Genomic DNA, 17,500 nt, shown 5'->3' on the forward strand with positions numbered 1-17,500 from the left:
AGAGAGAGAGAGAGAGAGGGAGAGAGGGAGAGAGGGAGAGAGGGAGAGAGAGAGAGAGGGAGAGAGAGAGAGAGAGAGAGAGAGAGAGAGAGAGAGAGAGAGAGAGAGAGAGAGAGAGAGAGAGAGAGAGAGAGAGAGAGAGAGAGAGAGAGAGAGAGAGAGAGAGATATGGAAATAAAGGGGAAGTGGAACAGAAACTGGGAGAAAATTAGAAAGGGGGAAAGGGAGATAAAGACAGAGAGGGAGAAGAATAGAAATGAAGAAGGGGAAGGAGAAAAAGGGAGAATACAGGCAGAGAAAGAGAGGGAACAAGAGAACGAGAGAGAAAATGAGGGATAATCAGAAAGAGTACTATCAAAAGAAAATTAAAAAAGAAACGCAGAGAAAAAAAAAAAAAAACAGAGAGAGACCACCCCTCACTCACCTCCTCCTCTTCTCCAAGGCCTCCGCAGTCACACTCTTGGGGAGTGGGAGCAGGAGATTATCCACCACCTCAAGATCATCCCTTGCAATGGCCTCATCCACCTCATCCTGCAGGTCTGGAGGCGCTCGGAGGCGGATGGTGATTTCGCAGGCGTTGACCACGAGGTGCTCCTGGGCGTGCTGGATGTTGATCTGGTCCACCTCTGCCAGGGTCAGCTGGTCTCGCATCATGTAAAGGCCGAGGCGGGAGGCTGAGGACTGGCTTTTGTTTTGCTGAAGGAGTGAAATAGAAAGATAGAGAAATGGAGTGAATGGTTAAAAATAGGTGATCTGGGAAATGCTTAGCAGGTGTGTGTAATGAGTCGGCTACCTTTCCACGAGAGAGGGATTAAGTCAACCTAATTCTGAATAAAGTCAGATAATAAGACTATACACAGAAAATATGGTTCACTTGTAAATTAAATTAAATTTATCATATATATTTTTCTATTATTTTGATTATAGTGTCAACAAAAAAACAAAATCAGTGCAAAACAAGACAATAAGCCTTACAGATGTACTGCTCATATCGACATCATCGCCTTCAAGCGACGATACATCCCCTAGCTGGTTGCTGTCCTCCGTCCCTTGCAATGGGTTCTCTGATTCCTCCATCTCTTCAGCAGCTGTGGTGTTTTCAAGTTTCTGGGCATTCTCCTCAGTAGTCTCTGGCTGGGCAAACTGTTCCTCAGTGACAGCAACTGTTGCACTGTTTTCATTTGTCTGATCAAGCGATGGTGAACAGGGTGTGGTTATCTCTTCCTCTTCATTGCCTCCTTCTTCATGTCTTGCCTTTTTCACTTGTTCCTCTTCCTTCACGACTGCTTTTCTTTTACCTCCTTCTGCCTTTGGCTCTGCAGCCGTGCCTTCTTCTGCTGCTGCTTTCAACTTGGCCATCTCCTTGAGTCTCTCCTTGACAATGTGAGTGCCCTTGGTGCCAGCGGTGACATCGCCCCTGGGCTCCATGCTGCAAGAAGGTGCCACGTCGAAGCCTCCCAGGGAGTCTCCTACCTCCTTACCGGCCATCTGCGAATGTGACGAGAACCGCCGCAAGAGGGACTGGTGCTGGTCCTCCATTAAGCGCTGCTGCTGGTCCATCATGATGATCTGCTCCGGGATGGTGATGTCAAAGATGATGCGTTTGGTGGCCAGGAGGGCAACAATGGTGGCACAGTAGCCGCCCTCGTGTAGAATCACCACCGGAACGCCCTTCTCTTGGAATCCACTGCCAATGTCCATGCTGCCGATCACTTTTTCGGCCTTGTGAGAAGCAGGAGCAGGAGCCTGTGCAGGTCCATCAGCTGTGCTATCTGTGATGTCAGTCTCCTCCTCTGTAATGAGGCAGCTCTCTCTCAGACTCTGCTTGTAGCTCACGTTATCAACAATGGCTTTATGCTTCTTGGTAATCAGCTGCTTCAGCATCTGCCATGCCTGGCTATAGATCTCGTACTGGTACTGAAATGTAGAATTAACAGGTCAAAGGTCAGTGTAAAATTATTCTGGAAAACAAGACTTTGAAACTGATAACAACTTACATGAGAAAAGAAATAATATAATAATAGGACAGAATAAGGAAATGGGAAAGAGAGCAAAAGAAAAAGAGAAAAGAATACAAATTTAACAAACCAAGCTAAGCTAACCAAATAATATAAACAAAACAGACAAACAAACAAGTATACCTCCTGACCCCCTCACCTTGAAATTAAAGACATGATGATATGTGACCGACAGCTGGAAAGGAGAGGTGGACAGCGGCAGGCAAGTCTGTGCTACCTGTGACCTGTTATAACACTTCTTGTAGCTGATCATCTGGTCTTGCCGCATGCGGGTTAAAACTGCATTGAGGAGTGCCTGGGGGTACTGTTGGTATGCCAGATACAGCTGATATGCATACGATTCGCGGTCGTGCTTGGAGCAAAGTGAACTCTGTGGGGGTAGAAGAGAAACTGATGGTATACATTTTAAAGGAAATAATTTATGGTCAGTTTTCTTTCATACAGTTTTATTTTCTGACCATGGGCTGTTTCAAGTGCATACTATTTTGTATTTACGTTAACATAAACATACTGAAATAATCGTCTTATATATAACCAGTGTACTTCATCACAACAGATTCACCCCATCCCTATCCTTCTTTCTCATATACACATATGCGCACATGTACCCCCTGCAAATACTTACATAGATAAGCGTATTGACAATATGGAAATCGATATCCGACACGTTGACGACTGGGCGGAACTTGAGCTTGTTGCGGAGTGAGGACGAAGCCATGATGATGCGGAAACGCTGGTGAAACTCCTCAATAGAGGGCGGCAGGTCAGGGCACTGTCGAGACTCACTTGAGGCAAACTTCACCACCAGTCGCTGCATGAGGGATCGGAACATAGTGGCATACACACTCTCAATGTTCTTCTTGTTGCGGGGCACTCTTGGACTCTGCAAGGAGGAGAAGAGGAGGGGATTGCTTTATAGAAATATTTGATATAACAAATAATTAAATAGTCATCTATACATATCTATAAACATATACTGTAATATTTTTTTCAGTATAGATATGCAAATAATTTAGCTTGATAGTCATTCTTAGTTATTTACACCTGCTGAATATCCCAATATTATGCATTATGAGTTAATATAGATTCAAGAAAAACTTGAGGGACAAAAATGTAGAAAGAGAAAGGAAAGGAAAGGGGGAAAAGGGAGGGGGAGGGAGAGGGAGAGGGAGAGGGAGAGGGAGAGGAAGAGAGAGAGAGACAGAGAGACAGAGAGACAGAGAGACAGAGAGAGAGAGAGAGAGAGAGAGAGAGAGAGAGAGAGAGAGAGAGAGAGAGAGAGAGAGAGAGAGAGAGACAAAAAAAAAGACAAACAACCCTAAGCTTCCAACCACCAGACCCTACCCAAACCCACCTTAAAATCCGCCACAATGCCCGGATCCTGGCGCACCTCCTCCAGGAAGATAGCCACATTATCTTCCGTCGTTGGGTTCTTCATGATGTAGTTGATCCTCCTCTGGCAGGCACGCGATGTCTTATTGAGGGATTCCGGGAAGCGTTCGTGTAGCATGTCTCTCACAAGGCTGAAGGTGATCATCTGGCTTCGGATGTTCGGGAAGAGGAAACAGGAGGCCACTTTGCACAGCAGCAGGAACGAGTCTTCGGCGGAGGACCAGTCGACTCGTCTAGGGTGAGGAGAGACAGACAAAATGATAAATACAGATAAATAACACTATTACTTGCATTCTTATCAAGACTTAGTTCTTACTGATCTCACTCTCATATCACTATTATAGATTTTTTGTGAACCTCTTTATCATCTAATCTGAAGTATTTAGAAGAACTGTCACCAAATATCATATACCACATCTAATGCTGTAGCCTGAAAAAGAAGGAGAAAAAGACAAAGAGAAAATAACACTCCCCCCGTCTTCCTCACACCTTCAAATAAAGACTTTATGAACAGACTCACAGTTTATTCATCCTCCGTAGGGCTGCACGGTCTTCTTCGTCGTAGTAAGGTTTCTTGGGAGACTTTTTGCGCATTTTAAGCTCCCGTTGGTAACTGGCCGGCCTGTTGCTCTTGCCTTGCCGTCCGCTTCGCTTCAACCTGAGAAAAGAATGGGAGAAACAGAGATAAGATACAATAACAAGAAAGGAAAAGGAAAAATAAAAATGTTTAGTTTCCAAAAAGTTTTTTTTTTTCTTAAGGTATGAAACTATAAGATGAAATACATACAAAAATCTTCTATAATTTTTTGGCCTACTTTAAAAAAAACAACCATAACAACACAGATTAATTACAAGTATAAACACGTATGCCGTGCTGCTCAATACTTCTGAGATTCATATTCTAGACATAATTTATATTTCATAAGAATAAATAGATAAACAAATATACATATATACAAAAATAAAAATGGAAAGTACAGTAATAAAGAATAACAACAAAAATGCTCAAGACATTTTTTTTTTACCATGCACATATATTCACATTCAGAACAGTAACAGAACAAATCAAAAGATAAAAATCAATAAAAGAGCAGTAAAACTAACTTCCCAAAAATTTAGAACTACCCTCTCGGCCAAAAGCTGACATGCCTCCGATAACAATAAATTACTTACTTGACAGGAGGAGTCTCAGACTCTGACGTCGACGCGCCTTCTCGCTTGCGTTTGCGTCCTCGTGGAGCTCGAGGGACCATGCCCACGGGGATCTCCAGGGTCTTGCCGTCAGTCCCCATGCGAGGCTACGGAGAGTGGGGAGAAAGGTGGTTACATGTGGGGAGGTCTTTTTTTTTATTCAATTTGTATGCAACTGTGTTTTATGCAAATCTTGTATATATAGATATATGTATTTATATACATGTATACAATTCACTCTTTCTACTTTTCTGTTCAACTGTGCTTTAAATCAAGAACTGCGATGTACAGCTTTCTCTATAGTGTTGGTTAACTGTGACGAAGTTTGAATTGTAAGTTCAAAGTCAAAATTCTCGTAAGTGTCAGCCTGAAGTCCAAAGAACCTTAGTAGCACCAGGTCTCCTTTGTTCATCATACATTTGACATGCAAACAGTTTATGCATATCACTGATAAAGGATGATACCAATTTTTTACACTGATCCACTAAATAAAGTGCATCAAGTCAAATAACAAAAAAAAAAAAATCTTTTGATGCTCTTCACAAGTATCGTATATTCCATAATACTTCTCTTTCCCTCCCCTCCGTTCTTTTAACTCTGTATTTCATTTCCCACATTCCCCTCACCTGCTTTCAATCCTCCCAAATCCCCTCCCTACCTTATATACAGATAGTTTGACATTCCGTAAGCCAGCCAGTCGGGGCTTGGCTGATGTGTTATCTGTTGAGGGGTGCGTTGTGTTCATCAGGTACTGCGTGTACGAGATTGTCCCTTCGTACGTGGCCCTCTCCCCCCCCTCAGTATTGGGCGGCAGGAGTGCTGAGGGTCTTGCTGAAGCCGAGTGACCTGAGTTCGAGGACCAGTTGCGCTTCAGATGGGCAAACATGGCAGAGTCGAGTCCTCCTGCCCCTCGGCCATCACCTGGGATGCTGCCATTGTCTCTGTTGGAGGAGGGAGTATATCATAATAGATATGCTGCAACTTTTTTATGGTAATGTCTCTTCATGGCAATAAATCTTATAGTGATTGTTTTTCTATCTGAATGACAATTCATTACAATGACTATAAGTGTCAGATACTTTCTATGGCAACATTGCCAAGATGGTTGGAATCCTTGGCTAAAATTACTTAATTCTGGGTCTCAGGAGGAAAGGAGAGAAAAGGAGGGAGAGGAGAGATGAAAACAAAGGAGAGAGGAGATGAGAGGAGAGGAGAGATAAAAATAAAGGAGAGAGGAGATGAGAGGAGAAGAGAGAAGTGAAGAGGAGGAAAGAGAAGGGAAATGAAGGAAGAGACCGAAAAAGTGAAGTGAATAGAAGAGAAGTAAAGAGACAAGAATAGTAAGTGAGAGAGAGAGAAAAAATAAAATTGTGGGTACCTTGCTGGAGCCTCTTCTGTACTGCGTGCAGTGAGTGACTCAATGATCTGTGGTTTACGGTCCAAAATCTGTATTGTAATCTTCTTCCCTTGCATGCAGTTGTGGCCGCCAAGAGGTGTGTGCATTGAGATGGTCCACATGTCATACCTGGAACATAGTTTTAATGAGGTCTCTTACAAATATTTACTGTTACAATATACATCACCCTTCTGATATGTAATCATTACCTATTATAGACAAAGAGAAAATTATTGACAAACAAAATCCAAACAAAAGAAAAAAAGAAAGACAAATTCAAGAAAACACATTAACTAACAACTACAACAACAAAAGCGACATTAATATCAAACTTCCACCTAACCACTCACCAGTACTGAAGCACATCCTGTAAGCAAGAGAAGTAGTACTCCTTCCGGACGTATTCCTTGTCGGCTGAGATCTGGTGGTACCCAGGACCCGAAGTGGTTGTGTCGATGAGGCTGGCATGGCGATTGACGTAGATGAACACCTGGTCTTTTTCCTTCATGATCTGGTGGCCATACTGGAGCAAGCCTTGGGAGAGGAAGTGTGGCGTGAGTATGAGTACAATGATGATGTACTTGTGTAGAGATTATAATTATTATAATGTACCCGTTTGTACACATATATTTCTGGGTATTAAGATTCGGAGAGCAAGGATATATTAAGGAAGGCACATGTGGGAAATGTCTGTTTAGAGAATATGATGTCTAAATTCATTGTGCCTTAATAGAGCATTTGTTTCTCATTAATGAAAATACTTTCATCCTTTTTCACATGGAAAACAATATGTTGACACTTAAATAGTTTAACCTGTACGTCCTACCCACCCACATAACACAGGCGATTGATCAGGTCAATCACATAAGTGACATAACGCCGTCCTTGTAGAAGGGCCTGGCGGAGGTGCGGTGGGAGGTATTTCACCAGCAGGTTTCTCTTGATGGGATGGTTCATGAAGGCATCGATCTCACTCGAATAGTGGCAGATACTGACAAGGCGGACGAATATGCAGAGTGGCAACCGGAGTAGCACATCGCACACAAAGGCCCAGCCGCTCTCTGAGTTCATATGGTTTGGCAATGGCGGGATAAACATTCTGGAAGACAAATCATTCTATAACAACTGCATTTCTAAATCGTGTGACTGTACATACATACAAAATAAGGTCAAGAGAAAATAATAAATATTATATGACTATTATTAGCACTCTTCCTCTTTAGACCTTGACTACTAGTTTCATAAAACATATGTTAAGTTTGCTCACAGAATACATCTAACATTCTTTTCTGCATAGTACACAAAGATATGTACATCTCAATACCTAACTCCACTAAATCTAATGATTTTCAGGATATCTCTGTCAATGATCACAGGTTTAGAAGCTTTTATTACTTCTGTTATTTTTTTTACTTAAGAAGAAGAAGAAGAAGAAAATCCTAAAGAAGAAGAAAAAAAAGAAGAGAGCCCCACAGAAGAAGAAGAAAAAAAAGAGGAGAACCCTGAAGAAGAAGAAGAAGAAGAAGAAGAAGAAGAAGAAGAAGAAGAAGAAGAAGAAGAAGAAGAAGAAGAAGAAGAAGAAGAAGAAGAAGAAGAAGATGAAGAAGAAGAAAAAAGAGGAGAACCCTGAAGAAGAAGAGAGAAGAAGAAGAAGAAGATGAAGAAAGGGAAGAAAAATAAAAGAAGAGAACCCCGAAGAAGAAGATGAAGAAGAAGAAAAGAAAAAAAGAGGAGAACCCCAAAGAAGAAGAAGAAGAAGAAGATGAAGAAGAAGAAAAAGAAGAGGAGAACCCCACAATGCTTGAGGACCTACTTCCATGAGAGTTCTGCATAATAAACCATAGGATAAGCCGACAGGTCTTCTGCATGGATCTGGGCCTCTGGCGACGAAGAGGCTATGGTCTGCCAAGCTTCCACTTGATCCATGTCCTCTTTCCCGGAGTAACCGTAGACGAGGTAGAAGAGTAGCTTGTGGAGCTCGCACATGCGGACGAATTTCGGCCCCAGGCTCCCCTTCACTCCAGCCTCCTGTGGGGAAGGGTGGGAAGTATAAGGACTTGGGGTTGTGTAGGGTTACTTTGTTATTTACTTTCTCGCCTGCAGACTGATAAGATTGGAGAAATATCTAGTTCACAAGTTAAGCATGTTTGGTTGGTGTTTAGGTGATTTCTGTTCTTGAATTTCATGTACAATGACATTCAAAATGAAAATGATATTCAACATATCAGTTCTCAAAAAACATATAATTTGCTCACATTATTCATATGTAAAATGTAGATCATTTGTAACTAAGAAAAACAAATATTGATCTTAAAAACACAATAAGAACAACAAACCCTTTATAAATAAACATAAATCCTTCTGTTTTTATTTCTAACCTTCTTCACCACAGCTGAAGCAACACCTGCTTCGACCTCAGGCGCAGGCACTGCCGTGGTCGACACCTGGTGCATCTGCTTGAGCTCTTGCATGCTGGCCCCGACGGAGCTCTTGTTCATTCGTTCGTTATCCTCACTCAAGGCCTTCTTTACCATCTTGGCCGCTGAGCTCTCACTTTTGACTTTGACTTTGGTGCTCTCTGGACCTCCCGTTGCTCCTCCCTTCCCGCTGCCACTCCCTCCCCCTCCTCCTCCCTCTGCCTCCCGCTTGGTGTCGGGTGCCGAGGCCAGGAACTTCAGCTTCTGTTGCTCGATGGCTGATTTGAGGTGTGGGCTTTCTGGATGGGGAAATAGTTGAGGTCAGTCGACTAAAATGGTCCACAGAGATTCCATGCTGGATTGAATGACCAAATATTCTAGTTTGAAGTTAAGTGGATTGGTCTGGTTTAAGAAGATGCATTAATTTGGTTAAAATAAAAAGTTACTTTTGTCTAATCAAATGGATTAGCTTTGTTCATATCAATGGAATATTGCCCTTAAATTAAACAGATAAATTAGTTTGGTTCCATCAAATAGAAAAGTTTAGTTTAATAAAATAATTTTTGGGGGGTTCCATCTACTAGATTAGTTTAGTACAATCAACTACATAACTTAATAGGTATAGAAGGAATGGTGAAATAATAATCAACCCTTTTGCCCGTCCATAGAGGAACACAGCCACTCACCGAATGTGATGCTGGGATGAACCACAAACTGAACCACCTTGACCATGGTGTTGCACTTGAGCTTGACGATGATGTTTTTGACGAAGCCGCCCTTGGAGAGCTTGTCCAGCAGGCGGTTCAGGCTCTTCTTGTCCATCTTGACTGCATACCCTTCTTCAGATTCCGCCTGGGAAATGGACGTTATACATTTACAAATTTTGGACTTCTATGTATGCAACACTAGATATTATGGTTCTTTATCTAACATATTGTCAATATACTGTCAATTCATACCAAAAGATATTAAACATTACATGCTTACAGTATTAAATAAATATTCATAGCATATAAACATTATAACTTCCATCAAACATAATTTTTTTCATTATCAAACACACAGCAATGTACACCAAATTTAGCAAATATCACTATATTTTCCTATCAATATAAAAAGATCTATTAAGATAACCATCAAAATGACCAAGCCAACCTGCACAATCATCTTCTGCAACTTGAAAGCATCATCAATGACTTTGATCGAGCCAACAGTTTCAATAATCATGTTGGCTCGCTTCATCATGCGCGTTGTGACATGAGGCGAGTTCCTCCGCTGGTTGTTGTATGTCAGCCGGATCTCCTCCAGCATTCGGACGAAGCTGCGGGAGTGTAATGGGTGGAGGTGAAGAGGGTGGAAGGAGGAGTGTGAGAAATTGAGTAGAGTGATGAAGATCATAAAGATTGTGGAAAATAGAATGAGAGGAAATAAAAATCCCTGGTCAATTAACCAGTCAATTTGCAGAGGGACTAGGGAACGCAAAGTCTCCTGGGAGGATGACTCTGTGGGTCTAGGGAAACCTTAGGTCAAACCAAGCGTTTATTATAAACAAGGTGTACTGGTGTATGGACTATTTTAACAATTGCAAGCTTTATATGACAGAAAAAAGTATGTATGCTTTGTGTGAAAAAAATCAATAAAGCTTTACATTAAAAAACATTAATTGGTTAGCACAGAAATAAATCTAAGGTGACACAACCATCAACTTTGACCAACATATATATAGATATACTTATGTTGTATCCTAAATTTGGAATGTAGTATCACATAACCGAATATAAAATGTATTAATGCTTTCCCACGCCCAAGCTATATGCCGGTGTGGCAGATGAGTGGATAAAGGACTGTGCAATTGTTCTTTTCCCTAAACTGATAAAGTACTCATAGCAATGTTATAGGCTAAAATTCAAATGTAACACTTTGTAATGTTATGACCATGCATTAAATGTACCACAACTTGCCAACGCCTGTGCAGTTAGCCAGGGTGGTAAATAAAGGACTAAACTAAACTAAAATATTGCTAAAAAAAAATTATGCAAAAACATAAATAAAAAGAAATTCACAAGACACCAAAACCTCACCCTTTATTCTTGCTGTCTCCATCATCGTCGTTGTTCTGTCGTTTCTTTTGGTTCTGTTCTGCTTCCTTGGCGAGGCTGGAAGTATCTAAGTTCATCCCCTTTGATTTGGGGATGCTGACTCTGCCTCCTGTGAGCATCTCCAGCCCCACCTCCACTCCTTCTAGGGAATTCGACTCCAAGACGCGGGAAACCTCTCCCTGGTCACAAGGGGGGAGACAGGCGTGATAAGTGAGAATGAACTGGAGAAATTTCACAGAGAGAGAGAGAGAGAGAGAGAGAGAGAGTGAGAGAGAGAGAGAGAGAGAGAGAGAGAGAGAGAGAGAGAGAGAGAGAGAGAGAGAGAGAGAGAGAGAGAGAGAGAGAGAGAGAGAGAGAGAGAGAGAGAGAGAGAGAGAGAGAGAGAGTGAGAGAGAGAGAGAGAGAGAGAGAGAGAGAGAGAGAGAGAGAGAGAGAGAGAGAGAGAGAGAGAGAGAGAGAGACTGAGTGAGTGAGTTCAAAATAGTTCAAAATATTTTATTCCATTAGTTACAACGGTTATTCTTATGAAAGAGAGAGAGAGAGAGAGAGAGAGAGAGAGAGAGAGAGAGAGAGAGAGAGAGAGAGAGAGAGAGAGAGAGAGAGAGAGAGAGAGAGAGAGAGAAAAAATAAATAAATAAAAAAATCCACTGCTACTAACCTCCTTTGACGTAGACGGCCCACACACTTCTGCCTTATTGGCCTCCATCATGGCCATCATTCTCTGCCTCTCCTTGCGGAACTCCTGGGTGAGGTGTCCCGTCCGCGCAAACTTATGCGACACATACCGTGACACACGCTGCCTCCCCACATCCTTCATGAGCGAGTGTACTGTATTCCTGCGCTGGAGGTTGCGGCAGATGGTGCGCGAGTCCAGCTTGGTTTGTCCCAGGAGGCGGGCCATGTCTGACTGTGACACCCCTTCCGGTCCAGCCTCTTCCACCACCTTGTAGGCCTGCTGGAGGAGACCAATGCCCCAGACCACCTGAAGGAGAGGAGAAGGAATTACAGCCTTACAGATGGAAAGTGGAAATTTTGCCTCTAGGGTAGGGTTTGTGTATGGGGAGAAGGGGTGTTCACCTTAGGGGTGTACAAGAGAAAAAGGAGAGGATTGTGGGGGTGGTTTGTTCGGTCTAATTCACTGGTTTTGGTCCCTCAAATAATAAGCTTTATATTTTTGATACAGTAATTACTAAAAGAAATATTAAGTTCTTAAACATTGTTGTAAAATTCCATTCATAGAGGGATCTGTACTATGCTATTCCAATAAAGGAGGAATAATTAACTTTCTATGGTAATAAATATCAATCAATCATTAGTGGCCCTAACCACAACCTGCACACATTGCGTACTAGCCAGGTTAAGCCATGCCACAGTAGCCACATCCTGAATGGCTAACAGCTGGCATATCTCATGGCTCACTGCTGAGTACTGACTGGTGAACGCCTCACAGCTCACAAACAGGACCACATATTCAGGCTCCCTTAATTTTTAAAGTCTGGATACATACCTATCCTACAAAACTACGCTAAACAGAATAAATAATCTCTTTTCATCTTCTTTAAAAAACACCTGACAGATCATTTCTCTTTCTTTTCTAAAATAAAAATATCCAGAACAGACAGAATAAACCTGCTAAAAAAAAATTACAATTAATCAAGCTTAGTAAACCACACAAAATCCATCCTTCTACAGACCAAAGACAATGAAAAATTAATAAATGATATAAACTCTTTAATCCCTAAAGGAAGTCTTTACTTTATTTCGGCGCACACAGGTGAAAACAAGACAAATTATACCTTATGCCTAATGGATACTTAAAAATGTATCAATTCTCCCAGAGTAGATTTTTATCTGTAGATTACAAAAAATACAATTCATTTTTGTGGATAAACTGAATTAGAGGCAACAGAAGTGATTGTTTAGTTAGCTGATGAACCCAAGTTTCCCCAATCACTACCTCTCAACCAACGCCTCACCCTATGCTGGTCGAGTATGCCTGGATAGGAATCATCTTCCTCGTCTTCTTCGGCCACCTCCTCTGCCTTGCACACCTCCATAGGGTCGATCTTGGGATTGATCAGCTCCATAATACGTACAAACTTCTCAGCATCCTTGCCCTTACAACGCCACTGAGAGGGGGAGGCATCTGGGTACACCTTGCGATACGGGGCGGTCACATTCTTTATGTATCTAGAAAAGGAGGTGGCAAGATGGGGCTTAGAGGACTGGTGGGAGGCCTCCATCAACCTATTTATTCAACCTTCTGACATCAGGATCCTTGTACACATGTGCTCACTATGGTTTCCTTTTATTTATCAATCTTTTTTACACATAAACGGATCCACAACCAGTAACCAGAGCCAATACCTTTACATTTTTATGATTTTTAAAAATCTTTATAATCATTATTACTATTCCCAAATATATAATAAGTTTAACCAAAATAAAGTAAAATTAGACATGGAGCAAAACCTTATCACAAAAAATATTCATGCGTACACTTCTGCCCTTGCATACCTCTGGAATTCCGTACTCTTAAAGAGCTTTCTGCAAGAGGTCTCCGGCATTCCCATCTCTTCCTTGACGGCGGTATAAGGAGCGCAATACCCTGGTTTCAGCTTCAGGATCTCGACTGCCCGTTGGATCATCATGATGAACTTTGAGCGCCTCTCTACGTAGAATCTGAAATCAAGAGGGAATTGAGAAGCTTTTTTCAGTTTTGTTTTAAGGGCAAAATAATACCTTTTGCAATTATGATCTTCATCTCGGCTTTCATAAAAGTTTTCTCTTCTGTGTGTAATCTTCCAATATATAGGTCTTTTTCAAATAATATCCCCTCCAAGCTATCATTTGCATGCCTTACCACATTTCAAGTTTTGAGTCTGGTTGTTTTTAACCCAATGCCGCCAGGGAAAATGAACAAAAAATGGGGAAAATGCTGTGCCTATTTTCTATATTTTTTTGTGAATTGTCTGCCCAAAGATGGCTCTGCTAGTGCTTAGCCACAAAGGAGTCAAGTAGTAGACCTTGTGACCGTACCTGATTTGAATTGGCGAGAAAAACGTATTTTTTACTAATGCTATGAATATCGATGGTGTTATTTTTATTATAAACATTATAATTATCATAATGTATTTTAACATTAGTAAGACTAAAATAAGATAACGTAAAATATTTCATATATCAAAGAAAAGGGTAAACGGGCAAGACAGGCAGTACTCTAAACTGGCTCATTGGTGACTTAGTACAAGTATAGCCATCTATGTGTAAAAAAATCAAACAAGTACTCACAGTGGGCATAGCACGTGTCTACACGTCGTACCCGTCAGCAAGGGGTTAAATACTAGTCACTCAACCTTATCCACACATAATAGTTCCAGAAAATAATATTTCTAGCTACTAAAAACAATTTCAAGCTTACATTAAAACACACAGTATATATTTTTGGATTCATGATGAAAGGCCATTTCACAATGCATTAAAAATACATAACAAAAGTAATTCACCAAAACTAATCCATTTGTACACTATAAATTAAATCAAATATATATTGCAAATGACATGAATTTTACAATAGTCAGTGCCATAAATATAATATTTGCCGGCAATGCATTCCTCATCCTTTAAAAAATATATCCTAGTTTAATTCATCTTACTCTTCATACAAAATAAGAATAAAACTCAGTCTTCATTCCCATATACCTGCAGTGACATATGCATTGTGAAAATAATAAAAATAAAAATCCAAAAATCATGAATATGAATAAAAAATACCAAAGGAAAAAAAAATAATGAAATACGGAAATAACTTAATGAAAGCATGATCATTAACAAATAAATCATAACTAATAACAATAACGGAATATAAAAACAGTAATGATTAGAAAATAACTTATAATAACAACCCTTGGCCCTCACCCCAAGCAAACACCCCAACACACACCTTGTGAGATGCAGCAGAGAGCCGTTGTAGGTCTGTCCCTTGTTCCCCTTTTGCTGGTGTGGCTGTTTGGTGATCAGGTTGAGCTTCAGCAGACGTTTGCGGTGGTAGAACATCGATTTTGGGTTGTCGCCCATGGCTGCTAAGCTGATCTGAGGGAATAAGGAGAACCAGGTTTTAATTTTGTTCATTTAGCAGTTTAATTTTTTTTTTCTTGTTTTTCTTTTTTTACTTGTTACTAAGAGTGAGACTGATTCCATCTTTGGAAAAGCAGCTATTAAACATAAAAAAATGTGCATCCTGCTCCCCAAAAATGTGCATAATTGGGGCATCATAAGTATCCAAGCTAGAACAATTTGACTTAAATAATTGTATACCAAAATAGCCCCCTCAAAAGAAAAGAAAAGAAAAGAAAAGAAAAAATCTTCTCAAATGCTCTGTCCTTTCTGTTTTTACTTGTATTTTTTCTGTTTATATGCACAATAAAGGAAAAAAAAATTGTAATACTACATTAACCCAAATCCGATGGGCATGGCAAGCCCGCTGTGAGTTTACTTTATTAATTGTTTTTACACATAGATGGCTACACTTGTACTAAGTCACCAATGAGCGAATTATGAATACTACCTGTCTCACTTGTTTACCCTTTTCCTTGAATTTTAAATATATCTAATGTTATCTTATATTGCTGTTATTAACGTCTATAACATTATAACAATTATAATGTTTGTAATAAAAATAACACTATCAATATTCATAGCATTAGTAAAAAATGTTTTTCCAGCCAATTCAAGGAAAGGTGAAATCAGATAAGGTCACAAGTTCTACTAATTGACTCCTTTGTGGCTAAGCACTAGCAGAGCCATTTATGTGCAGAAACATTTCACCCAAAAAAGTAAAATGAGTACATCACATTTCCCAGTGGCATTGAGTTAACTAACATCATAACACCTTTCACTCCCCCGAAGAAAAATCTCAATTAAACCTCTTAATAGATCAAAATAATGTTCATATTATAAAATCTACTTTATTTCCCTTAGTGTTTCTTTCATTACAGCAACTTAGTCTTACAGATACATGAATGTACATTTTCCCTGGCTTTGATTAAAGACATTATAATGTAGAAAAAGGTATGAACGAGCATGAATATCTTCATATCACAAGTGATGTATTTGACTGCTTTCAACTATATCTTCATCTGATAAAGATACAGTCAAAGGCAGTCAAACAATCCTTGCACTGCAAAGATATTCAATCCCATTCATGTCTTTTAATACACTTGTTGCAATGAACATGATTTTTATATTTGCCTCATTAAGCAAAGGCCCCAGAGATCATACCACTCCTAAAGTTTTATAAATATGTTTAGAGGTGATGCCAGACACTTTCATACGCTTGTTTTAAGTGTTTTTGGATATTTTTGTTACTAGTACCTACCTACAAAGAATTTTTAAATTATTTTATGAATATCAGGGAGCCAGCTGTATGCATCAAAGATAGAATGATAACAATTTCAAAGCAACTATCTCTTTCCACAGAGCTATTAAAAAATCTTTTTAGATCTAAATCAATAACAATCACACCACTAACATTTTTTTTTTAATCCTCAAAGATATCCTTGTCTCAATTATAGTTGAGATAAATTTGTCCCAATAACAGTTATATTATCATATCACATATGCCAAACTTATATAAAAACATATTTCTCACACTCACAGTTACAAATAAATCCAACCTAATCTCCCACAGACGAACACAAATCTTCCTACCTTCCCTTGTGTGATTTCCCCCATGCGACGAGACCGGCCAATACGCTCCAGAATGATGTACTGAGTAAGCGTCAGGTCGTAAAACTTGTCGATGCAGGCCGAGATGCAGAGGGCCTTGTTTCGCAGCATCTGGCTGGCCACGAGCACCAGCTTCTCTCCATACCTAGTTGTGAAAGGATATATATAATCAGTATCTGGTACTTATGATAATATTTTTTGTTGAATGGAGAGAAAGGATTATCAGCAAGTCTATCTGTAATATTTATATTTCATGCACATCCTACAGTAGAAGATAGACATAGGTTTTTATCTGGTCTTATCAAAACAAAACAAACAAACAAAAAAAATATATATAATAATAACAATAATAATGATGGAGACGCATATAAAACCAAATAAAATTTAGAATTCATACATATATTGCAATTTAAAACCTGTACACAAAGGTATCAACAGACCCTAATATAAATGTCTAAAAAGTTTAGCCCAATGACAAAGGGAGCCCCAGCGTCATGGCGTGATGTCATCCTGGCATGAACTACCACGATCTGATAGGACATCATTCCATCTTCAGAGGGTTAATGTACAGACTACATTGATATATAAAAAATAAGGTAATCAAATAAATAATTCAAAGATTATACAACTATTGAGTGAAAATAAAATAAATTTAACACCTGCATATATGTGTTATCACAAACCTGTTTTCAAGCATCACCAACCTATCAAATTTCCTGTCAACCTGTCATAATCGTTATCAACTTATCAACCTGTTATCAGTCATCGCTAACTTGTCAAACTGTCATTGATCATCACCAACCTGTAAATTTGTCATCAGTCTTCTCTAACCTGTCAAACTGTCAGCAATCATCTCAACCTGTCGTGTCATTACCAATACGTCACACTGTCATCAGTTATCACTAATCCGTTAACCTGTCACCAGTCATTATCAACCTGTTAAACTCATCAATCATCATCAATCTGTTAAGTGAATCTTCACCTCAATAAAAAGACTTTTCCTTTTATGGTATCAGTGTGTGAGGGAAAAGTTACTGCTATTGTAAGTGGTTATCCACTTTGGAATTAAGAGCATTCTCATCTGTTCACTGCTCCTTGTTCTCTCAAACTCTTCCCACATACAGTTACCTGCTCAGTTCACACACACACACACACACACACACACACACACACACACACACACACACACACACACACACACACACACACACACACACACACACACACACACAAAAAAAAAAAAAAAAAAAAAAAAAAAAA

General features: G+C 39.8%; 1 protein-coding gene across 3 annotated transcripts in view; it reads right to left on the minus strand.

The window, feature by feature from the left end:
* The window catches only part of LOC125040108 (general transcription factor 3C polypeptide 1-like), a 32,293-nt gene that overhangs the window by 11,113 nt on the left and 3,680 nt on the right, over positions 1–17,500 (minus strand). For all 3 annotated transcript variants that reach the window (XM_047634608.1, XM_047634607.1, XM_047634606.1), the window contains exons 5-25: positions 16,223–16,385; positions 14,457–14,605; positions 13,031–13,195; positions 12,490–12,703; positions 11,172–11,495; positions 10,496–10,692; positions 9,570–9,735; positions 9,101–9,266; positions 8,376–8,713; positions 7,811–8,025; positions 6,828–7,096; positions 6,348–6,531; positions 5,980–6,126; positions 5,260–5,542; positions 4,584–4,708; positions 3,931–4,068; positions 3,373–3,643; positions 2,644–2,901; positions 2,158–2,388; positions 976–1,917; positions 425–696 (exon numbers count right to left, since the gene is read on the minus strand). In XM_047634608.1, the coding sequence (XP_047490564.1) occupies positions 425–696; positions 976–1,917; positions 2,158–2,388; positions 2,644–2,901; positions 3,373–3,643; positions 3,931–4,068; positions 4,584–4,708; positions 5,260–5,542; positions 5,980–6,126; positions 6,348–6,531; positions 6,828–7,096; positions 7,811–8,025; positions 8,376–8,713; positions 9,101–9,266; positions 9,570–9,735; positions 10,496–10,692; positions 11,172–11,495; positions 12,490–12,703; positions 13,031–13,195; positions 14,457–14,605; positions 16,223–16,385 (5,217 nt within the window). The remainder of the gene's footprint in view (positions 1–424; positions 697–975; positions 1,918–2,157; positions 2,389–2,643; positions 2,902–3,372; positions 3,644–3,930; positions 4,069–4,583; positions 4,709–5,259; positions 5,543–5,979; positions 6,127–6,347; positions 6,532–6,827; positions 7,097–7,810; positions 8,026–8,375; positions 8,714–9,100; positions 9,267–9,569; positions 9,736–10,495; positions 10,693–11,171; positions 11,496–12,489; positions 12,704–13,030; positions 13,196–14,456; positions 14,606–16,222; positions 16,386–17,500) is intronic.

The sequence above is a fragment of the Penaeus chinensis genome, chromosome 28, assembly GCF_019202785.1.
Source record: "Penaeus chinensis breed Huanghai No. 1 chromosome 28, ASM1920278v2, whole genome shotgun sequence".
In the NCBI taxonomy this organism is placed as follows: domain Eukaryota; kingdom Metazoa; phylum Arthropoda; class Malacostraca; order Decapoda; family Penaeidae; genus Penaeus; species Penaeus chinensis.